General features: G+C 39.9%; 1 protein-coding gene across 1 annotated transcript; it reads left to right on the top strand.

Annotated features, from left to right (window-relative positions):
• Nucleotides 1-382: 382 nt before the first annotated feature.
• ajap1 (adherens junctions associated protein 1) lies at nt 383-21447 on the top strand. The gene is made up of 4 exons (XM_039007413.1): nt 383-1133; nt 19808-19895; nt 20053-20295; nt 21375-21447. Exons 1-4 carry the CDS (start codon nt 383-385, stop codon nt 21445-21447), a joined length of 1155 nt encoding a protein of 384 aa, XP_038863341.1.
• The last annotated feature ends 3447 nt before the right edge of the window (nt 21448-24894 follow it).

Below are 24894 nucleotides of genomic sequence, written 5' to 3'. Positions count from 1 at the left end.
TTTGTCATTTCAGGTGCTCAATTTGCCAGAGTTTAGTTAGTCAGAGAGCAGAATTTTGCCTGAGAGGAGAATCAGGTCTGTCTGGAATGCAGATGCGGACCGTACACAATGTTACATCGATATATGTTTCATTGTGTAGGTGACTAGACCTCCATCAACGTTCTTCTGTGATGCCAATCTCACAGTTAGAAAACACTCTTGGATGGCTTTCTGATGTAGATTAGTCCTAGATTAGGCCTAAAGTGCTATTAGTCTAGGATTAGGCGTAATGCATGTCTGGGAAACCAACCCTTCATCTACAAAACTACTACTATCCCTTTTGGTTTAAAATGTGCACCGACGCCAAATCTAAAATGGCCTCTCTCCTTTTCTCCCCAGTCCGATGTCTGCTCTACGGCCGGGGAGCTGTCTAGGGCGTCAGGTGTGGATCCTCCTGGCCATGACCCACCTCACCCTGGATTTCTCCCTGTGTAGCCCCCTCAGTCAGGGCCTGGGGATCAAGCTCATCCCCAAACCTGTGCCTCGCCCCCGGCCCCACTCGGCGCCCCTCTGGGATACTCCCAACATTCTCCATTGGAGGACTGTGAGCACTCTGGCGCACCGGCTCCTCAACCCCGTTCCACTGCCAGACAGCAGGGGAGGGCCAGTGCTAAAGGTCAGGGGTCAAAAGTACAGGAGACTGGCACACAAAGGACAGCCATGTAAGGAGTGCCGATGGAAATACACATCGACCGAGGCATGGGATTCGGCAGCAGCGGTAGGTCTCCCCAGGGGGAGCAAAACAGACGTGGTGAGGTTGTTACGGAGGGCTCGGAGACAGCTGAAATGGGACGCCGACGACAAATCTCAGGATGGCAGGACCACGACGGTGGCCGGATATATCGACTGGGGACCCACAGGGACGGAGGACAACTTTGACGATGGTGAGGGGAAAACGGCGGCCAACTCCACGCTGTCCACCAAGGCCTTGACCACTACCGTGGCCACCACCACCACTACCACCACCACCAAGAGCCCCCAGAGGACGTTCGCGGTGGTGACCACCCCACACCCTAGGAGGCTGAGCACCACCAAGGCCAGCGTCAGTTTAGGGGAGACTGTCAAACCACCAAAGCCATATGGAGACACACCAGGTAAAACTCCTTTCCTATGTTTTCTATCATGCAATTTCAAAGTCATTCATCTGTATTTCTATCCTGTTTTAAGTGCAGCTGGATTTGGCGTGTCAAGGCTAGTCAGGAAGACAGCAGGAGTGCATCACGTTATTATACACCCATTGCTAACTGTTTGAAGCAAGATTTTGGCACAAATTGCCGTTGTCTGGGACAGATAAGTAAAGAATGTGTTGAATATTTGTGTAAAATAAGTGAAATATCATTCAGTGATGTAAGTGTTCTCCTTTTGACATATCTAGGGTATTGAGAGGGATGGGCCCCTCAAAATTGTTCAACTATTCAAAGCACATCTTCCCTAACCATCGGCCAATTAATATTTTAGGACACTTAATCTTTCCCCTGAATTTAGAGGAGCTATGACTCAGAGCAAACTGTTTTGTTTTATTCAGCAGTTTTTGGTTTCAGAATAGGCATATGCCATGTTTATACCTCTGTAGTTACATTGCCTATCGTAAGTATTCACCCCCCTTAGAGAAAACATTTTATTGTGGGATTAAAATGGATTTAATTGTCATTTTTTTGTCAACGATCCACACAAAATACTTTAATGTCAAAGTGCTAGAAAAATTCTAAATGGGAAAAAAGAAATGGAAAAAAGAAATAAAAATGTATCTTGAGTATTCACCCCCATTAGTCAATACATGCTTGAAACACTTTGGCAGCGATTACAGCTGCGAGTCTATTTGGGTAAGTCTCTGAGCTTTGCACACCTGGATTGTGCAATATGTGCACGTTATTATTTTAAAAATTCTTCAAGCTTTGTCAACTTGGTTGTTGATGGTTGGTAGACAGCCATTTTCAAGTCTTGTCATTAGATCATTTCCCAGTCTCTGGTGGAAAGCAGACTGAACCAGGCTTTCCTTTACGGTTTTGCCTGTGCTTAGCTCCATTCCATTATTTTTTTTATCTTGAAAAACTCCTCAGTCCTTGATGATGACAAGCATACCCATAACAGGATGCAGCCACCTCCATCCTTGAAAATATGGAGAATTGTACTGAGTGATGTATTTTGAACAATTTGTATTTAGGACAAAAAGTTAATTCCTTTGTTACATTTTTTGCAGTTTTACTTAAGTGCCTTGTTGCAAAAAGGATGCATGTTATGAACTACTTTTATTCTGTGCAGGCTTAGATTAGTATTGTAGAGTAAATACAATATTGTTTATCCATTCTCAGTTTTCTCCTATCACAGTCATTAAACTCATACTTTTTAAAAATCACCATTGGCCTCATGCAACTCAGTTTGGAAGGATGCCAGTATCTTTGTAGTGACTGGGTGTATTGACCCCCCCCCCCCCCCCCCCCCCCAAAGCCTAATTAATAACTTCACCATGCACAAAGGGATATTCCGATTCAGCTTCTTTTTTTTCTTTTTTTTACCAATCAACCAATTGGTACCCTTCTTTTTGAGGCACTGGAAAACCTCCCTGGTCTTTGTGGTTGAATCTGTGCTTGAAATTCACTACTTGACCGAGGGACCTTACACATAATTGTATGTGTGGGGTACAGAGATAATCATTACAAAATCATGTTAACTCATATTATATTAGTCCATGCAACTTATTATGTGATTTGTTAAGCAAATTTCTACTCCCAAACTTATCTAGGCTTGCCATAACAATGGGGGTGAATACTGATACAGTATAACCAAGACATTTTATTTATTTATTTATTGTTAATTTTGTAAACATTCATAGAATGTCCATTTCACTTTGACATTATGGAGTATTTTGTGTAGATCAGTGACAATTAATCACAATTAAATCTATTTCAATCCCACTTTGTAACGCAACAAAATGTGAAAAAAATCCAAGCGGGGTGATTTCTTATGATAGGCACTATAGGTCTATTCGTTTATACGGGCATTGTATTACTGTTTTGAAAGTGTTAAATATATTGTGATTTGCAGATAGAGCATTGTTAAATTGTTCTTACCACATGCTTGTGGTACCATGGTATAATTAAATATACAGTGACAGTCAAGGGTTTTTCTTTATTTTTACTATTTTCTACATTGTAGAATAATAGTGAAGACATCAAAACTATGATTTAACACATATGGAATCATGTAGTATAAGTGTTAAACAAATCAAAAAATATTTTATATTCTTCAAAGTAGCCACTTTTTGCCTTGATGACAGCTTTGCACACTCTTATCATTCTCTCAACCAGCTTCATGAGGAATGCTTTTCCAACCGTCTTGAAGAAGTTCCCACATATGCTGAGCACTTGTTGGCTGCTTTTCCTTCACTCTGCGGTCCAACTCTTCTCAAACCATCTCAGTTGGGTTGAGGTCGGGTGATTGTGGAGGCCAGGTCATCTGATGCAGCACTCCATCACTCTCCTTCTTGGTTAAATAGCCCTTATACAGCCTGGAGGTGTGTTTGGTCATTGTCCTGTTGAAAAATAAATGATAGTCCCACTAAGTGCAAACCAGATGGGATGGCGTATCGCTGCAGAATGCTGTGGTAGCCATGCTGTTAAGTGTGCCTTGAATTCTAAATAAATCACTGACAGTGTCCACAGCAAAGCAACCCCACACCATCACACCTCCTCCGTGCTTCACGGTGGGAACCACACATACGGAGATCATCTGTTCACCTACTCTGCGCCTCACAAAGACACGGCGGTTGGAACCAAAAATCTCAAATTTGGACCCATAAGACCAAAGGACAGATTTCCACCAGTCTAATGTCCATTGCTTGTGTTTCTTGGCCAAAGCAAGTCTCTTCTTATTTTTGGTGTCCTTTACTAGTGGTTTCTTTTCAGCAATTCAACCACAAAGGCCTGATTCACGCAGTCTCCTATGAACAGTTGATGTTGAGATGTGTCTGTTACTTGAACTCTGTGAAGAATTTATTTGGGCTGCAATCTGAGGTGCAGTTAACTCTAATGAACATATCCTCTGCAGCAGAGGCAACTCTGGGTCTTCCTTTCCTGTGGCGGTTCTCATGAGAGCTAGTTTCATCATAGCGCTTGATGGTTTTTGCGACTCCACTTGAAGAAACTTTCAAAGTTCTGGACATTTTCAGAATTGACTGACCTTCATGTCTTAAAGTAATGATGGACTGTCGTTTCTCTTTGCTTATTTGAGCTGTTCTTGCCATAATATGGACTTTACCAAATAGGGCTATCTTCTGTATACCACCCCTACCTTGTCACAACACAACTGATTGGCTCAAACGCATTAAGAAAGAAAGAAATTCCACAAATTAACTTTGAACAAGGCACACCTGTTAATTGAAATTCATTCTCACCTCATGAAGCTGGTTGAGAGAATGCCAAGACTGTCATCAAGGCAAAGGGTGGCTACTTTGAATAATATTTTGTTTTGTTTAACACTTTTTTGGGTACTACATGATTCCATATGTGTTATTTCATAGTTTTGATGTCTTCATTATTATTCTACAGTGTAGAAAATATTTAAAAAATAAGAAAAACCGAGGGCCTTAAGTAAAATGACTGCCATAAAGATTTGCACATAGGAGAGATATGAGATATACAAACATGACAGATATGGCAAACCTGCAACTCCATATTTGGAAGTTATTACACCTGACTTTTGGTAGGGATTTGACGACAAGAAAAAGACAAGAAGTTCTCACATGTAGACAAGAAGTTCTCCCACAAAGAAAAAAAGTTATTACGATAGAAAGCGATTTGTAGTCGTAAAATCCCTGCCAAAAGTCAGGTGACCTAAGCGCTTCCAAATATGGAGCTGCAGGTTTGTCATATCTGTCATGTTTGTGCATATCTCTCCTATGTGCAAATCTTTATGCCAGTCATTTTACTTAAGGCCCTCGATTTACATATACAAATCAAATGGTGTTTGTTTGTTGATAGTGAATTGCATTTGTGGATAGCGATTTACATTTATGGATTGGTGATTTACATTTGCAAATACATTTGCAAATGTTGATCCCATATTGTTGATCCCATATTGATCCCATATTAAATGTTGTTACCGAAAATTACTGTCCGTTTGATGTACAAAAGCAATGTGTGATTTTATGGTGAAGTCTCTCCATGCCGTGAACACATGAAGTTGACTGGCTATGCACATTAGATTTACCATTTAATGAAATCAACGAAGATGCTTGGCTTCTTTAATGGACTATGCAGGTGGCAGTAAAACCAGAGTCATGTTTAATTATGTATGACCTAGCACTATGTTAACTGACATTTCCCATTGGGTAGATTTACATGAATGTCATACAATCACGTTCCCACTGCAGAGGGCAACCAAAGGGTCCGCTGGAATATATTGACCACTAAACTGTACAAGTGTTAAAACATCTCAAGACATTGTGGTTTATGGACATTTGGCCAGATGTGGTAAATGCCAATAAATAACTATACAGTAGGATGTCATTGAACATACAGTGCCTTCAGAAAGTATTCATACCCCTTGACTTGTTCCACATTTTGTTGTTACAGACTGAATTCAGAATGGATTAAATATATTTGTTTTCTCACTAATCTACACACAATACCCCATAATGACAAAGTGAACACATGTTTTTAGAAAATTTTGCACATTTATTGAAAATGAAATACACAAATCTCATTCACATATGTATTCACACCCCTGAGTCAATACATGTTAGAATCACCTTTGGCAGCAATTACAGCTGTGAGTGTTTCTGGGTAAGTCTCTAAGAGCTTTGCACACCTGGATTGTACAATATTTGCACATTATTATGTTTCAAATTCTTCAAGCTCTGTCAAGTTGGTTGTTGATCATTGCTAGACAGCCATTTTCAAGTCTTGCTATCGATTTTTAAGCTTATTGAAGTCAAAACTGTTACTCGGCCACTCAAGAACATTCAACGTCATCTTGGTAAGAAACTCCAGTGTATATTTGGCTTTGTGTTTTAGATTATTGTCCTGCTGAAAGATTAATTTGTCTCCCAGTGTCTGTTGGAAAGCAGAGTGAACCATATTTTCCTCTAGGATTTTGCCTGTGCTTAGCTCTATTCTGTTTCGTTTTATCTATAATAATATTTTGAAGATAAATACACAACGCAGAGGATGAGAGGACGAGAGTACTAATGGTCAATAGGGAATTGTCAATGTAAATACTTGGTCTTCAGTTCAACACCTGTTCAGAATCTGTGGAATGTCAGTCCTGTACTCAGAGCTACATGTGCCACGTTTTCATTGGTCTGTACATTGAGTCTGGAGCAGGATACTTATTATTGTTATTTGGCCATTGGCCCAGGTGCACTGCAAGGACTTCTGATTGGTCAACCCCAGGCTAGGGTGGGGGGTTATAAATGGCATCCTGTTCCTTTGTTCTGTGGAGAAAAGCTGAGGACAGGGGAGGCTGAACATCCACCTCCCAGCATAACATCTATGATTTGTCCTTCTCAGATACATCTATTTTTCTCCCCCTGATTTGCTTTGGAATTCAACTGCTAACATATCCTAAAAAACTCCCTAATCCTTGCTGATGACAAGCATACCCATAACATGATGCAGCCACCACCATGCTTAAAAATATGAAGAGTGGTACTCAGTGATGTGTTGTGTTGGATTTTCCCCAAACATAATGCTTTGTATTCAGGACATAAAGTTAATTTGTTTTCCACATTTCTTGCAGTTTTGATTTAGTGCCTTATTGCAAAGAGGATGCATGTTTTGGAATATTTTAATTCAGTACAGGCTTACTTCTTTTCTCGCTGTCATTTAGGTTAGTAAACCCTCAGTGTTTTCCTATCAAAGCCATTAAACTCTGTAACTGTTTTAAAGTCACCATTGGCATCCTGGTTAAATCCCTCAGTGGTTTAAGGACGGACGCCTGTATCTTCATAGTGACTGGGTGTATTGATACACCATCCAAAGTGTAATTAATAACTTCACCATGCTCAAAGAGATATTCAATGTATGCTTTTGTTATTTCCTTGCAGGCATTTGAAAAACTCCCTGGTCTTTGTGGTTGAATCTGTGTTTGATATTCACTGCTCGACTGAGGGACCTTACAGATAATTTATGTGTGGGGTACAGAGATGAGGTAATCATTCAAAAATAATGTTAAACACTATTATTGCACTCAGAGGGAGTCCATGCAACTTAATAGTGTATGTGACTTGTTAAGCACATTTAAACTCATTAACTTATCTAGGCTTGCCATATCATAAGGGTTGAATACTTATTCACTCAAGACATTTTAGCTTTTCATTTTTAACAAAAAAAATAAATCTCAAAAGACAATTCCACTTCGACATTATGGGGTATTGTGTGTAGACCAGTAACACAAAATTTCAATTTAATAAATTTTACATTCAGGCTGTTACACAACAAAATGTTGAAAATTGGTGTGAATACTTTGAAGGCATTGTTTGGCATAGTGAAATGGGAAACGGCTATACTTCTACAGTAGACTGTATCTTAACTTTTAGCGTTGACCCAGTGGTACAGATGTTTCACTTCATATGAACCCAGCCCCATCCAGACCTATTCAGCTGGATTTTCTCAGACTGTGCGGAACACACACTCATGACTCCATTCTATGTGCACCAAAGTTACAATCTGTTAGTTTGAAAGCCTGTAAGATCATATTTTATAACTTAGCTAGCCATGTAGGCAATAGAATAAGCTTTGAAATTATGCCCACCTGACCTGTATTGCAATTTATAATGGAATGTTTTTGGATTACGTAAACAACAACAGAAATTGTGTGTTGGTGGGGATGCAGGGCTGTGTTCGAAACAGAAAACTACCAGCATGCTTATGTTCTACAATGGCAAATCTAGGAGAGCTCAAAAAAGTACCTTATAGTTGGAGAGTGTATGTTCTAAGTTTAGGTTTAAAACAAATAACTGCCCATTTTTCCTTGTAGATCAGAAAAAGTGTGTCCTTGATTTGGTTAACACCACAGTATCAAATCAAATCAAATATATCTTCCCTTCTTACATCAGCTGATATCTCAAAGTGCTGTACAGAAACCCAGCCTAAAACCCCAAACAGCAAGCAATGCAGGTGTAGAAGCAAAGTGGCTAGGAAAAACTCCCTAGAAAGGCCAAAACCTAGGAAGGAACCTAGAGAGGAACCAGGCTATGAGGGGTGGCCAGTCCTCTTCTGGCTGTGCCGGGTGGAGATTATAACAGAACATGGCCAAGATGTTCAAATGTTCATAAATGACCAGCATGGTCAAATAATAATAATAACAGTAGTTGTCGAGGGTGTAGCAAGTCAGCACCTCAGGAGTAAATGTCAGTTGGCTTTTCATAACCAATCATTAAGAGTATCTCTACCGCTCCTGCTGTCTCTAGAGAGTTGAAAACAGCAGGCCTGGGACAGGTAGCACGTCCGGTGAACAGGTCAGGGTTCCATAGCCGCAGGCAGAACAGTTGAAACTGGAGCAGCAGCACGGCCAGGTGGACTGGGGACAGCAAGGAGTCATCATGCCAGGTAGTCCTGAGGCCCTCCGAGAGAGAGAAAGAAAGAGAGAAAGAGAGAATTAGAGAGAGAGCATACTTAAATTGTAACCACTAAAGCTAGTTAGAGCTAGTTTGACCACCAGAGGGATCTTTGAGAAGCATTTGATTGCCTTCAATAGTGGCTGTGCTAGAGAATTTAAAAACTTTTTTTGTAAGAACATAGTATATGGGACTGATTTTAAGAAATGTTGCTTAATTAATATGATTAATATTATGTTGTTTCTATTCCAAGAAAAATGAAAAACCCTCAGGGTTTCCGTTAGGATGAAACTGAAAATATGGCACTGTACAACGTGACGGTCGAGAGTAGGCTACAAAATTAAGTGCATAACATTTCCACATGAATTAATTATCTTTGAAAGACAGGGTCCTGAAAAAGGGACGTTTCGTTTTTTGATGAGTTTATAATTCTAAATTAATAATAATAATAATAATCGCTTTGTTTAAGAAATAACAATATTTTGGATATTATTTTGTTTTCAAATAACGTAAAATGAGCAAGAAAAAGGCCATTCTTGAACATGGGGTGAGACATTGCTACTAATTTGTAAATAAAGCCAGTGTCACGCTCGTCGTAGTGAGGAGACCAAAGCGCAGCGTGATGTGAATACATCTTCTTTAATGAAACGAAGAACACTTAACAAACTAATACAAAACAACAAAACGAATGTGAAACTAAGTATAACGATGGCAGAGATACAACATCTCATAGACAATCACCCACCAACCAAACTGGAAAATGGCAACCTAATTAGGATCCCCAATCAGAGACAACGATAAACAGCTGCCTCTGATTGGGAACCAATCTAGGCCACCATAGACCTACATAATGCCTAGACTACACACACACACCTAGACATACCCAAAACCCTAGACAAAACAAAAACACACATACCACCCTCGTCACACCCTGACCTAACCAAAATAATAAAGAAAACAAAGATAATTAACCTGTCTGGCACCGGCGTTCCGCTAGCGGAACTCCTCCCACATTCCACTGAAAAGGCAGAGCGCGAAATTCAAAATATATTTTTTAGAAATATTTAACTTTCACACATTAACAAGTCCAATACAGCAAATGAAAGATACACATCTTGTGAATCCAGTCAACATGTCCGATTTTTAAAATGTTTTACAGCGAAAACACCACATATTTATGTTAGCTCACCACCAAATACAAAAAAGGACAGACATTTTTCACAGCACAGGTAGCATCCACAAAGCCAACCTAACTAACCAAGAACCAACCAAACTAACCAAGAAACAACTTCATCAGATGACAGTCTCATAACATGTTATACAATAAATCTATGTTTTGTTCGAAAAATGTGCATATTTGAGGTATAAATCAGTTTTACATTGCAGCTACCATCACAGCTACCGTCAGAAATAGAACCGAAGCAGCCAGAGTAATTACAGACACCAACGTCAAATACCTAAATACTCATCATAAAACATTTCTGAAAAATTGATGGTGTACAGCAAATGAAAGACAAACATCTTGTGAATCCAGCCAATATTTCCAATTTTTTAAGTGTTTTACAGCGAAAACACAATATAGCATTATATTAGCTTACTACAATAGCCTACCACACTACCGCATTCATTCATCAAGGCACGTTAGCGATAGCAATAGGCACGTTAGCGATAGGGAATAAACCAGCAAAAGATATTAATTTTCACTAACCTTCATAGACCTTCATCAGATGACAGTCCTATAACATCAGGTTATACATACACTTATGTTTTGTTCGAAAATGTGCATATTTAGAGCTGAAATCAGTGGTTATACATTGTGCTAACGTAGCATCTTTTTCCCAGAATGTGCGGATATTTTTATGACACTCAACTATTCTGACCAAATAACTATTCATAAACGTTACTAAAAAATACATGTTGTATAGGAAATGATAGATACACTAGTTCTTAATGCAATCGCCATGTTAGAATTTTAAAAATAACTTCATTACGACATCCAGCTTAGTTATAGCGAGATAGTGCCCAAAATCTGGGAGCAAACTACTAGTTCACATGTTCGACAGATATATGAAATAGCATCATAAAATGGGTCCTACTTTTGATGATCTTCCATCAGAATGTTGTACAAGGGGTCCTTTGTCGGGAACAATCGTTGTTTGGTTTTAGAATGTCCTCTTCTCCAGTCAATTAGCACAGAAAGCTAGCAAAGTGGCGCGAAGCTCTCCTTCGTGAACAAACGCAGACAAAGCAACACGCCTAACGTCCCGAAAAAATTTCAATAATCTAATAAAACTATATTGAAAAAACATACTTTACGATGATATTGTCACATTTATCAAATAAAATCAAAGCCGGAGATATTAGTCGTCTATAACGACAGCTTTACAGAAGGCAATACCAGGTCCCTTCTCGCGCGCTCCAGAAAACAGGAAATTGGGGTCACGTCATGCCAAGAGCTTTTATTCGACCTCAGATCATGTTATACACTCCATTTCTTCTCTCACTGCCTGTTGACATCTAGTGGAAGGCGTATGAAGTGCATGTATACTAATATATATCAAGCACATTTATAGGCAGGCCCTAGAACAGAGCATCGATTTCAGATTTTCCACTTCCTGTCAGGAAGTTTGCTGCAAAATGAGTTCTGTTTTACTCACAGATATAATTCAAACGGTTTTAGAAACTAGAGAGTGTTTTCTATCCAATAGTAATAATAATATGCATATTGTACGAGCAAGAATTGAGTACGAGGCCGTTTGAAATGGGCACCTTTTATCCAGGCTACTCACTACTGCCCCTGCAGCCCAAAGAGGTTATGTACACCTTAGCCAATTACATTTAAACTCAGTTTTTCACAATTCCTGACATTTAATCCTAGTTAAAATTCCCTGTCTTAGATCAGTTAGGATCACCACTTTATTTTAAGAATGTGAAATGTCAGAATAATAGTAGAGAGAATTATTTATTTCAGCTTTTATTTCTTTCATCGCATTCTCAGTGGGTCAAAATGTACATACACTCAATTAGTATTTGGTAGCATTGCCTTTAAATTGTTAAACTTGGGTCAAACAATTCGGGTAGCTTTCCACAAGCTTCCCACAATAAGTTGGGAGAATTTTGACCCATTCCTCCTGACAGAGCTGGAGTAACTGAGTCAGGTTTGTAAGGCCTCTTTGCTCACACACGCTTTTTCAGTTCTGCCCACAAATATTCCATAGGATTGAGGTCAGGGCTTTGTGATGGCCACTCCAATACCTTGACTTTGTTGTCCTTAAGCCATTTTGCCACAACTTTGGAAGTATGCTTGGGGTCTTTGTCCATTTGGAAGACCCATTTGCGACCAAGCTTTAACTTCCTGACTGATGTCTTGAGATATTGATTCAATATTTGCACATAATTTTCCTTTCTCATGATGCCATCTATTTTGTGAAGTGCACCAGTCCCTCCTGCAGCAAAGCACCTCCACAACATGATGCTGCCACCCCAATGCTTCACGGTTGGGATGATGTTCTTCGGCTTGCAAGCCTCCCCCTTTTTCCTCCAAACATAACGATGGTCATTATGGCCAAACAATTATCTTTGTGTTTCATCAGACCAGAGGACATTACTCCAAAAAGTACGATCTTTGTCCCCATGTGCAGTTGCAAACCGTAGTCTATTTTTTTATGGCGGTTTTGGAGCAGTGGCTTCTTCCTTGCTGAGCAGCATTTCATGTTATGTCGATATAGGACTCATTTTACTGCGGATATAGATACTTTTGTACCTGTTTCCTCCAGTATCTTCACAAGGTCCTTTGCTGTTGTTCTGGGATTGATTTGCACATTTCACACCAAAGTACGTTCATCTCTAGGAGACAGAACGCGTCTCCTACCAGAGCGGTATGACGGCTGCGTGGTCCCATGGTGTTTATACTTGCGTACTATTGTTTGTGCAGATGAACGTGGTACCTTCAGGCGTTTGGAATTTGCTCCCAAGGATGAACCAGACTTGTGGAGGTCTACAATTTTTTTTCTGAGGTCTTGGCTGATTTCTTTTTATTTTCACATGATGGCAAGCAAAGAGGCACTGAGTTTGAAGGTAGGCCTTGAACTACATCCACAGGTACACCTCCAATTGGCTCAAATGATGTCAATTAGCCTATCAGAAGCTTCTAAAGCCATGACATCATTTTCTGGAATTTTCCAAGCTGTTTAAATGCACAGTCAACAGTGGATGTAAATTTCTGACCCACTGGAGTTGTGATACAATGAATTATAAGTGAAATAATCTGTCTGTAATCAATTGTTGGAAAAGTTACTTGTGTCATGCACAAAGTAATGTCCTAACCGACTTGCCAAAACTATAGTTTGTTAACAATAAATGTGTGGAGTGGTTGAAAAACAAGTTTTAATGACTCCAACCTAAGTGTATGTAAACTTCCGACTTCAACTGTAAGTGTACGTAACCAATATAATTTAAATAGATTAAATGTAATATCAGTGCAGCACCTAGGTGCCCAGTAACAGGCTCTGACAATACTTGTGCCTTTTTCTGATCATTATTCTTTAGTGATCCTGTGGCCCACTGTGTGAAGTAGATTTAAGCCTCCAGATGCTGGCTGATTGTTCCCGGTGATGTTGTGCTAGCTCCGCTCAGCTCTCTCAAAGCCGCGCAGATGGAGCTGTCAGCTTCATTATGGATATGAGATGATTAAAACTGCCGTCCATCCTGCTGGCTGATCGCTCAAGTCTCGTTATCACGTTCTGAAGTCGAGAGGTTAAACGAGGCAGTGGAGTCAATAAGTAAAAATGAAATCCCACCAAAAATGTGATGAATGCATCGAAAATGTATAGAACCTGCTGCAGCTGCTAATTCAGGTCTTGTTATCACACTCTGAAGAGGTGAGGTTAAACGAACAGTCAGTTAAATAAGCAAGGCCAGAATCCACCCGAAGCACATATAAAATGTACGTTAAGTACAGTACTCGAGTGCTTCAGTTAGGTATCTATATTTAAAGAGGTATGCAAATTTGGCAAACGCCACGCCACCAATGCTACATTGTGACCTCTGAGAGCCTTGTAGAGGTGTAGGCTACAATAGTGAGAGGCTTTTCAGGCACAGAGAGATAAACTTTCCACACTGGTTACCATGGCAATCTAATAATCTCACCATTACTCTATATTGACTCTCGATAAGCTGAGTAAAAATGAATTTTCTTCCCGAGCGTTAAATCTGGACTTAAATGCTGATGCCTGGTGACAGCCATGCAGAGTCGAGCCTTCTGATTTATAGAAACTCGGCCAAGAGGAGATGAAGAGTAGCCAGAATGAACAGATGCTGTTTTACTTCATGTTTCCAATGCTCAGCTCTTTCATGGCTGACATCTCCTCTGAGAGGAAAAGGTGCACTACTGGCAAGCGACCATTTGAAAAACCTTTTGTTGTTTCTGTATTGGCTAGCTAGACTCCAACACCTTATTCATCCAAACAGGTCAGGAGATAGCAAATTGTTCCTTTACCCAATGTCAACTAGAAATATGAGGTGTTGGTGTACCTATTTTAGAATGCAATCTCTAACAGCAAATATTCACAGTGCACGTCATTTGTTTGTTTGACACAAATTCAGACAGCATGAAGAAACATCAATATCAAGTCAGATAATTGAGTGGGGAGGATATACGAGGGATTACGGTTGAATACATCACACTCATAAAACTTTCTCTCTGTTATGTAGTCCCACTTGTTGGTGGCAATCCCCTTTCTGTACTTAACCTCTCTGGGGTAGGTGGGACGCAATCGTCCCACCTGGCCAATAGCCAGGGAAAATACAGAGTGCCATATTCAAATAAAATGATATAAAAATCAAACTTTCATTAAATCACACATGTAAGATACCAAATTAAAGCTACACTCGTTGTGAATCCAGCCAACATGTCAGATTTCAAAAAGGCTTTTCGGCGAAAGCATAAGATGCTATTATCTGATGATAGCACAACAGTAAACAAAGAGAGTAGCATATTTCAACACTGCAGGCACGACACAAAACGCAGAAATAAAAATATAATTCATGCCTTACCTTTGACGAAATTCTTTTGTTGGCACTCCAATATGTCCCATATGTCACGTTCCTGACCTGTTTTCTCTTGTTTTGTATGTGTTTAGTTGGTCAGGGCGTGAGTTGGGGTGGGCATTCTATGTTATGTGTTTCTATGTTTAGGTTCATTGTCATTTAGCCTGATATGGTTCTCAATCAGGGACAGGTGTTTTACGTTTCCTCTGATTGAGAACCATATTAAGGTAGGTTGTTTCACACTGTTTGTTTTGTGGGTGGTTGTCTTCCGTGTTTGTGTCTGTGCACCACACGGGACTGTTTCGTTTGTTCGTTCGTTTGTGTAGTCTGTACCTGTTCATGCGTTCTTCGTGTTTATGTAAGTTCTCTAGTTCAGGTCTGTCTACATCGTTTATTTGTTTTGTAGTTTGTTGAAGTATTTTCGTGTTTCGTTTTTACTTTAATAAATATCATTATGTCATATAACAACGCTGCGCTTTGGTCCAATCCCTACTCCTCCTCTTCGGACGAAGAGGAGGAGGACAACCGTTACACCATAAACATCACAAATGGTCCTTTTGTTCGATTAATTCCGTCGATATATATCCAAAATGTCAATTTATTTGGCGCGTTTCATCCAGAAAAACACAGCTTCCAACTTGCGCAACGCCACTACAAAATATATCAAAAGTTACATGTAAACTTTACCAAAACATTTCAAACTACTTTTGTAACACAACGTTAGGTATTTTTAAACGTTAATAATCGATCAATTTGAAGACGGATGATCTGTGTTCAATACAAAAAGAAAACAAACTGACGCAACTTTTTTGGAAATGTGCCTCTCTCAAACAATTTACTTCAAGTGACCCTCATTTACGATGACCGTACTTCTTCATTACACAAAGGAATAACCTCAACCAATTTCCAAAGACTGGTGACATCCAGTGGAAGCGGTAGGTAGAAATCTGGTGTCCCAATGAAAACTCATTGAAAAGACAGTGACCTCAAAAAAATAACAATTCTGAATGGTTTGTCCTCGGGGTTTTGCCTGCTACATAAGGTCTGTTATACTCACAGACATGATTCAAACAGTTTTAGAAACTTCAGAGTGTTTTCTATCCAAATATACTAATAATATGCATATCTTATATTCTGGGGATGAGTAGCAGGCAGTTAAATTTGGGAATGCTATTTATCCAAAAGTGAAAATGCTGCCCCCTACCCCGAAGAAGTTAAAAAGTGACTGCCTATACAAAGCATTGATTCGATGAAGAAATAGTTCTGTCAAAATTGACTACAAAGTGTAAGTAGGATAATTTTGGTCATAAAGTCAGCCTCATCTAAAAGTTTGAAACATCCGTGCATCACAACAGGTAAATGAAGTTTAGGTGTTAATTTGACGATGTTCATTTGCCAACTAACATGGGGTGAACAGCTGCAGTGATTGCTCTCTATCCAATAGCATAGAGAGTGAGACAGATGTGCCCATCAGCTCCGACTTTGTTTAGATAAGACAAAACATTGCAAATTCTTTTCCTTGAGAAATACTGCACCAGCACCTTAATTAGATGTAAAATTGCGCAACTAAAACATCCTTGGCAAAACCATAAAAACAAATCACAGATTTCTTGAGTTATCTTAGATTAATTCTGCGCAGAATCGGTCAGGAAACACACCAAGACTGAAATCTTGTTTTTCTAATGTGCAACTGAAAGACACACATGCCAATCGTTGTGTTCAGTGGCTCTTTAACACTAGAAGAAGTATTTCATAGTCAACTGTCCCCAAATGAAGTACAGGCATGCATGACAACTGCATTTACTGGTAAGTAACAAAATCATCGGAACTTGCGCAAGAGTCTGACCAAATCTCCTCGACTGTCAAAGTTTGCTATCTAGAGTGATTGAATTATGCAGTGCTGCCTTTGACATTGGGAGAAAAGGTGTGTGGAATAATTGGCTCTGATCTCGCGCTCTCTCTCTCTCTGTCTCTCTCTACGTCTCTCTCTACTCTCTCTCTCTTCAGAAGCACCCTCTCTTCTTCTGTAAGTGTTTTAGATTGCTCGGTGACTCAGTGGAAATCAGGTCAGATTGACACTTTGACATCAGCGTTAATTGGCAATTGTGAGCCATCAGCAGGCTTCGACAGAAGGTTTCCCCTGCCCCATCTCTCCCTTCCCTCCCCGCTCAGGTACCACGTTTGGGAGGATGGATTGGAGAGGGGCAACGGGGAAGAGCGGAGGGGATAGGGGGGTTAAGTCTCACTGCATGTCAACCCTCACACTCTCCAGGAAGTTTAATGCATTATAAATGAGGGACAGATTCCATACATTTGCAATGGGTGGGAGGAAGGGAGGGCTGGCTTGCTCTCGACAACATCTCCATTCACAAATAGGGGCTATTCCCACATTTTTCATGACCTTTAATGCTGCTAGCGGACGTGGGCTGTACGGCGGCATTAGGCCTTAATGCTCAATGGCCATTTAGAATGATTGCCTTATAGCTTCAAATAACTCCTTGCTTAGAAACTGAGTTCCACATATTTTTCCTTTGCTCGGCAATGGCTGGTTATGCTTTTGTTATTGAGGCAATTTTGGCAGGACAAACCCGCTCAAAAGCAGTTCCCGCACAAATGGTCTGATAACAGTTTAAAATCGATGCCCACAAGCAATTCAAATAGCCAGGCTATGAAATTGAGCAAGGGTCAAGGGTCCCCTGTGATGGGAAGCTAAGCCAATGTCCATTTATAGGGGAGAACACAGTTTCTGGTTCAAAAGTGGATGGCTTCATTACTAAATCCACTGTTTGCTTCTGGTACCATTGACTTAACAGGTGAGCGTTTTCAGCTTGATGTCAGTGTTCCATCTCATTATCGAGGTTGGCAGTATGTTTTTTGTTGTTGTTGCCAATTAAGAGCTATAGTGCTGCTAGATTTTTATCAACTGGCTGTGGAGTTTTGCCACAGGCTTTTATCCACTACTTTTTAATTAACTGTATGTGCATACACATAGGTACTGTACAGTATATATGTATGTTAAGGTCAATGTGTATGATAAATTATTTACATCTGTTGCTGATATTATTTTCTATTGTTCTCCTTCTGGGCTGGGCTAGGTAGTCTTTAATAAAGGCAGATAGTGAGATTTTCTTAAAATGCCATGCTTGTCAATGGCATGTTCATCAAACTGTCAAGACCATGAAGGTGAAAACCTCATTTATTTCTCTCCGGGAGCTTTGGTGTGCCCAAAACTCTGCTGACACAGGGGTCAGTAGCTCTTTCTATCCCTCTCTTATTCTCTCTCTTTCCCATTCTCACTCCCCCTCTCTTTGTCTGGCACTGATTCTTCCAAACAAAACCTAACCCAGCACCTCTAAAGCAAGGTGACTGCTAAAGGTGATTTTTCAGCCTCACTGCTAGAGCACAATGCGTTTGAGCTAGCAGGACCAATTTTCTCTCCCTTAAACTGGCAGTTCTGGACAGGGATAGAGAATCATCTGGACTGTCTCCCGGTTGTGTCAGTGGAATCATTATCTGACATTATCTTGTCTTGTTAATGCACTGCCCTGAAAGTAGGTTATAATGAGACCTAAGACTGTATTTGTATGGCCAGGGCTTCAGCCTGATATGAATTTGGTATAAGCTGGACATCTGCCAGAGAAGCCTTTCATGCCGACATGAATGTAAAACGAAACAATTCTCCATGGAGACGTGGACTATCGATCCATGATCTATTATCCATGAACTTGGACAGGTGTTCATTTATTACTCCACACTTTCAACTTAAGCCTTGATGTCAGCCAGGAAGGGAGGCAGGGGAGTGAGCAAGAGAGAAAGATGCAAATGACTGCCAGATAAGTTAATGTGTCTTTGCTGCAGAGGGACTGATTGTGGCGAAGGAAGGGAGGCATTCCTGAGACAGCCAGAGAAATCATTAATCCATTAATCCTCCTTTTGAACTATCCCGAAGACTAACTAGACTGGATCAGCAGACAATCACCTGGCTGATGAGGGTTTGGATGTATAGGCCCACAAGGACGTTTTCATCATGAAGAACTTGGCGTTCTGCTACATGTGGCCCACTCATTGCTGGTGAATTGCCCCCCCCCCCTTCCCAACCCCACACCACCTCATCATACTGTATGTCGGCCATAGAGAGAAATCTGTGGTGCTGACATGCACTGCGTCTGTGTCTGTAGATTACCTTATTCCTCCAAAACTGAGGGATCAGCACCTTGCAGGGTTCTCCAGGGTTTTAGTAAAACAATACAGTGTTTTGTAGTTCAGTCATACGGAATTATTCGAACCAGCGAAACATCTGGAAGTCCGCATCTGTTTTTCGGCGTTGTGCAAAAGCAAGGCTGCGATTGGTGGATGGAGACTCATGGTTGGAGGTTTGTGTCACAATAAGCAGAGAGGTGGCACCACTGTGAACCATGTTATATGCCCTGTAGAAATGTGCAAATGTTTTTGTTTGTTCTTATTAGCGCCTTGGTACACATTAATTGATACTGTGGCGGATGTTTTTTCAAAATTCTAAATATGTTACAGGATCCTAGGCTTATTATATTTTTTACAAAAACTTCTGTAATTGTAGAAAGTAACGGGAAAGTAATCCTGCTTTGAATGTTGATAACCCCAATTTTGAGTTGGAACATAGCTAACACAAAATATAAACTTAAAAACTGTCTGGGTTCATCAAAAACAGCTTAGGCATGGATAACATGTACATTTGTATTTGAACTGAACTATAGGTTATTTTGAGGTAAAGACTGAGATTAAGTTTTGACAAGTGAAAAGTGTTAGTACTTTTAATTCACTTATAGGAAATCAGGGAAGAGTTAAGAAACTCAGTGAGGTTTAAGGTTCCCACCAGTTCAGGAGAAGTTGTAAAAATGTTGTACAAAAAAAGATAACTAAACTAATATGCAGGTGGTTGGCTTTGATTGAATACTTTATAGATCTGTTAAATAATGAAGAGAGTATGATCAATACATTCACAGATATCTTCCTCTGACCTTCAGTAGATTGCCCTTGGTGTTATGTGGAGCGCATATGGTTATTCAAAAACATCCTTAAAATGTTACTAGTTTTCTGTAACATGGCAAATTACTACCGGCCTTTAAAACCGTTCCATTCGTAACTAAGCGCTTCTTTGTGTTTTGTGTCCTTCTTTCTTTGCAGGTCTGGCAGTTCACCAGATTATTACAATCACTGTGTCTCTCATTATGGTCATCGCAGCCTTGATAACTACGCTTGTCCTTAAAAACTGGTAGGAAAGATTCCTTTACTTTGCAATTACTTCCTGACACACACACAACACATCGCTTTTGAAAGTTTCAATTAAGCTTTTACCAGAGCCACTCATCCACAGTGGTACAAGGTATGATTTTATGTTTGTTTCTTGTCTTTGGTACGTGTTTTTGTAGCTGTGTACAGTCGGGGAATGGCCGTCACAGTAGCCATCAGCGGAAGATCCACCAGCAGGAGGAGAGCTGTCAGAACCTGACCGACTTCACCCCTGCCCGCGTGCCCAATAAAGTGGACATCTTCACCGCCTACAACGACAGCCTGCAGTGCTCGCACGAGTGTGTGCGCACCGCCGTGCCCGTCTACACAGACGAGATGATCCAGCAGACCCCTATATACAAGACCACCTATAACGGAAATAGGTACGCCGGCTTTAAATCGCTCTCAGCGCTAGGTTTCTGGGTCAGTTTGATCACTGTTTGTGTAAGTGCTTCCCTCTCACTTTTGGGTTGGTTATTATGAGCAGTGTTGGGGTCGTTACTCAAAAAGCAAATATATTACCTGTAACTCGTTACTTCTTTCAACAATAACAAATTACTTTACTTATTACTCCCTGGGAAAAGTAAAACATTACCCCCCAAAACGTTGTGCATCCTCACACAATGTAAACGTTATGTAGGCCTATACACCAACACAAGTAGCCTAATAATGAGCAACACAAAAAAGAGGGGTATTCTACCGTGGATAAGGGCAGCATTTCTGCTACATACCCAGCTACAACCTTGTTTAGCTCTCACAGTCTGTCCTCCTCAAAACAAGCCTTGATTGTTTGTATGAGGTAGGCCTACAGTCATCTTCAGCAGAAGTGGTCAGGCCTTGGGGTTCTTTCGCTCTGGGTTTTGTCTTGGCGTGTTGCTTTTGAAGGTGCTTCAAGAGATTGGATTGCGTTTCTAGCAGTGGAGAGGTGTTTCTCTCCTGGGCACAGTTTACATTTTACAGTTATATTCTTGTCATTTTGTCATCCTACCAAATCAAAGTAATGGGAGTACTTCCATGCTGAGAAACAATGTTTTAAAAGCTTCTGCCATTTTTGAACTAAAACGGTCAGTACTGTAGTAGGGCATGCGTGCGTAAACAGGAACTTGATGAGAGGACGACAGAATAATCATCACATATAATAACTATAATAGGAATAGGACACCTACTGTATCTTTGATCAATAACTGTAATATTGTTTCTCAAATTGGTACAGTACTCCGTTATATTACTCATTACCGCAAAAAGTAATAGTATTAGTGTAACGCGTTACCCCCAACACTGATTATGAGTCGGGACAGTTGTTTCTTCTGGTATAATCACATATTTCGGAAAAAGTCCTTGCCCTAAATGGTGTAAATCCTCTTTTTGTAAGTGGTATTGTTTTCCTTGCAAAGTACCTCTATATAGTGTCTCCTGGACTCAGGTTCTCATTATCTTTGTGTCTCAATCCTTTGTCCTACAGACCTTCTCCCACTGAAAGGCAGCTGATTCCTGTGGCCTTTGTGTCAGAGAAGTGGTTCGAGATCTCCTGCTGACTATCTGAAGCTTTTTTTACATCACGTGGATGGAACAAACTTCCTGAATTTATGCTCTGGTGAGTACTATGTCACTTTCCCCTCCGCAAATCCTTTCCTGAGCCTTCCCAACCTTGATCACTGTGGTGTTAGTGTCCCAGTTTGGGAATAGAAGGGAAATGGCATATGGTTGTTATTTCGGCAAGGATTTTTCATAAACTGCCCTGGAAAATTGTATTTACAAGTACAAGATCACCAAAGGTCATTCATTAGCAATTATAATCCAATTATGTTTGACTCATGCCCTTCGACAACCTAGCCTTTATGAAAAATATTACGCATTTATGGGGTTGCGGCCCTCATTCAGGCGGCCAGTGTAATATTGTTTCAATGTTTTGTTATGGGAAAGGGGAACTTTCCCTTGACTTTCCTGTATATTTTAACGATAAGCTGGACTGCCTCCATTTGAAATTCCAAGCGTGAAAGTTAAACACATGCACTGGGCTAGTGTGTGGCTAAAAGCCCAGGGGGCCACACGTCTGTTATTGACCCAGCTTTGAAAAGGAATAGAACGACTGCAGGAACAGTAGCAGGAGGAAGAGGGCCAAGACCATCGTCTATACAGACATTGGTCTCAGTCAGAGAAAGAACTAAAACGCCCCAGTTCTTCCTTCCAGCACTGCAGACTTAAAGACCATGGAGAGCCATTGTAGTTAGATGGGCATAAACAATGTTATTGCAATGTAGATGCACATTGTGACATGGTACTTACAACTGGCAGTTACGCAACATACTGTAGGTTATTTACTGTGTTCAATGTTGAGTTTGACACATGCTTATTTTGCTTTAACTACTGCTATTGGTTTTCTACAGCTCTTCTGACAATTTTATTTACTAATGTCAAGATTTTTCTCCACAGGATCCTTTGGTAAACTTTTCCAACCAAGAGAAAGAAGCGACTCAAATGACACAGATGAAGATATTTATTTTTCTATAAATGATGACAAACCGAGCAGCCATACCGCTGCCACCATATACTATTTTCCAGAGACCTGTGTTCATTTAGATATCTAGTTAGAGTTAATATATAACTATATTACTGGATGTGCCAGAGAAGACCATCTACGTCAGCGTCACCTTGAAGGGGAATAGGTTTCTTGGAGAGCTAGGAGACTTGGAGCATCTGCTCTCAGTGGAAAAAGCTGAGCTGTATTACTGAACAATGTGCCAATTACGCCACTATGTGCCATAATCTGTACAGAACAACAATTCATGGACAACTAAAAACAGTGCTATATTAACTCTGTATCAAACATATTCTTTTTAAAGAAAAATTAAGAAAAAAATATGTTTAAAAGTATTTGAATATGTTTTCTGAAATAGTCCAAAAAATATATATTATATGAAGCACTAATCATTGAGGGCAAGTGGGGAAAGAAAAGAAAACGGTAAATGCTTTACTCAACACCTACATTTAATGCATTGTTACTATGTCCCATTTTAAAACCAGAGTAGTCTGTCTATTTTTATATACAAAAAGAGGTCAGTCAGTCACAACCCAAACAGTGCAGTTCCATGCCACATGATGTTTGGACAGTGGAATGCCGTTAACAGTCCAATCAGAGATCGAATCCAAGCCCAGATTATTTTCCCTTTCGCTATGTCCTTTTTGTCAGAGGTTTTGGATTGTGCTTACTACATAAAAAAGGGCTCTATGGCTGTCGAACATTGCATACCCTATGTCCTATTGTGTTCAGTTCTATCTGAATTTGGATAGCTAAAGCAAACAGAGAGGATTAGCAGTATGTTTACATATGTACTGACTCAGGTCAGTGTCCAATACACAAGTCTTCATTCCATTTTCCATCCCAAGCATTATTTACAAGGGATAAGACATGATGACTTACTTTGAGTGTTGGTAGGATATGAGCGGTACCGCACAAGGGTGGAATTTAGAATTAACTTGTAAGAATATAATTATTCTAACTCAACAATTACAGTAAGTGAGAAATATTGAATATCTCCTCTCAACTATATGAATAGTCAGTGTTTACCACTGTTTCCCAGTGTCTAATTGCAAATATTTCTCTTATTATTCTTAAAACAACCAAGGGTCAGATTTATCAAACAATGCTTCTAAGGCCACTAATAAGTGTGATTTGTGTGTATTATTGGGGGAATCACAATACCTTTTTGTGTTGCATTTATCAAGCACATGCTAATTGGAATTATAATTTGAATGATCATATTATCATCAAACACCTTTACAAATGGTGCCCTGTGCGAGAAGTATTTACATTCAGAAGTAGTATTTTCAATACCATAATCTCTGAAATGCATGCAAATCAAGAAATGGAAATGAACAGGACATCTGAATAAAAATGGTAAAGTATTCCTCCAAATTAGGTCCAAATTAGCTGTATATCTTGTGCTGTGAATGCAGACACAACCATTTTTAATAATGTTCCTCCCTAAAGCTCACTTATATGAAGGAATACACTATCCCTCTTTCATGTCAAGTGCAGTACAGTGAAAAACAACCATGTTCTTTCTGGTTCCTGAGGGTTGCTCATAGATGCGATTTTGTTTAACATCAGCCTCGTCTTAACCTCCAGCATCATCAATGAGATGTGGAACTAGGGGGATTAGGAGCAGCCAATCAGAGTCTAGAAGACTGGGCCATATGTAATACATGAATTAATTGATTAGTTAATACAATTCCACTATTAGTGAGTCAGGACACTTGAACATAACACAAAACATTTCATTACGCTAGTGGGTAGGTAGAAAGCACAAAAAATAACAACACGTGATTGCAATTATTCGGTGTCGACAGCAATATGTACATATTTAAAGATGGACTGGATTCTTCTCCGGATGTGGGCTGATATCTGCACTTACTCAATGAGATGGACAAGATTCAGGCTTCAGCTATTCTGTTCCCAGAGCTCAAGGTAGAGGTGGACCCATAGTACAGATCCTAAATCACTAAATCATAAGCTTATGTAACTGGAGGGGTAAAGAACTGACCTTGGATATGTGGCTGTGGTGCAACTATGACTCCTAGTACACCACTCTCCACTCACACACCAAAACACCATGAACGGCCATGCCAATTCATACAAACATGTACGCTGAGACCAAGTTGCGTCAACATAACATATATTTTTTGAACAAAAAGTGTTATCTGGATAGTCAGAGGGTTACTAAACTGTATATTATACATGTGTAAATGTATTTTCTATTTATTTACTTCTATTTGTGTACAGGTATGTTCTATTTTTAAAGACCTGTCTCTTTTTGGGAAAGGTTTGGCTAGGTTGGGATAGTGTCTTTGTTTACATGTGAACTACCGTATTTCTTTCACAACACAAAAAAACCTTGTGCCAAGCTTCCTACCTGCACTTTCAAGCAGTACCTGTATTATATATTTGGCTAATGAATACAATACTTAAATAGACACTGCAA

This window comes from Salvelinus namaycush, chromosome 14 (assembly GCF_016432855.1).
Source record: "Salvelinus namaycush isolate Seneca chromosome 14, SaNama_1.0, whole genome shotgun sequence".
Taxonomy (NCBI): domain Eukaryota; kingdom Metazoa; phylum Chordata; class Actinopteri; order Salmoniformes; family Salmonidae; genus Salvelinus; species Salvelinus namaycush.
The sequence above is the reverse complement of the archived record's forward strand: the minus strand, read 5'-3'. Positions and strand labels throughout refer to the sequence as shown.

Bases quoted from the DNA above. Each gene is read 5' to 3' on its own strand.
- ajap1 (XM_039007413.1), top strand. From the start codon at position 383: ATGTCTGCTCTACGGCCGGGGAGCTGTCTAGGGCGTCAGGTGTGGATC. The intron at 1,134-19,807 runs GTAAAACTCCTT...CTTTCTTTGCAG, and splicing joins GCCATATGGAGACACACCAG to GTCTGGCAGTTCACCAGATT. The intron at 19,896-20,052 runs GTAGGAAAGATT...GTGTTTTTGTAG, and splicing joins ACGCTTGTCCTTAAAAACTG to CTGTGTACAGTCGGGGAATG.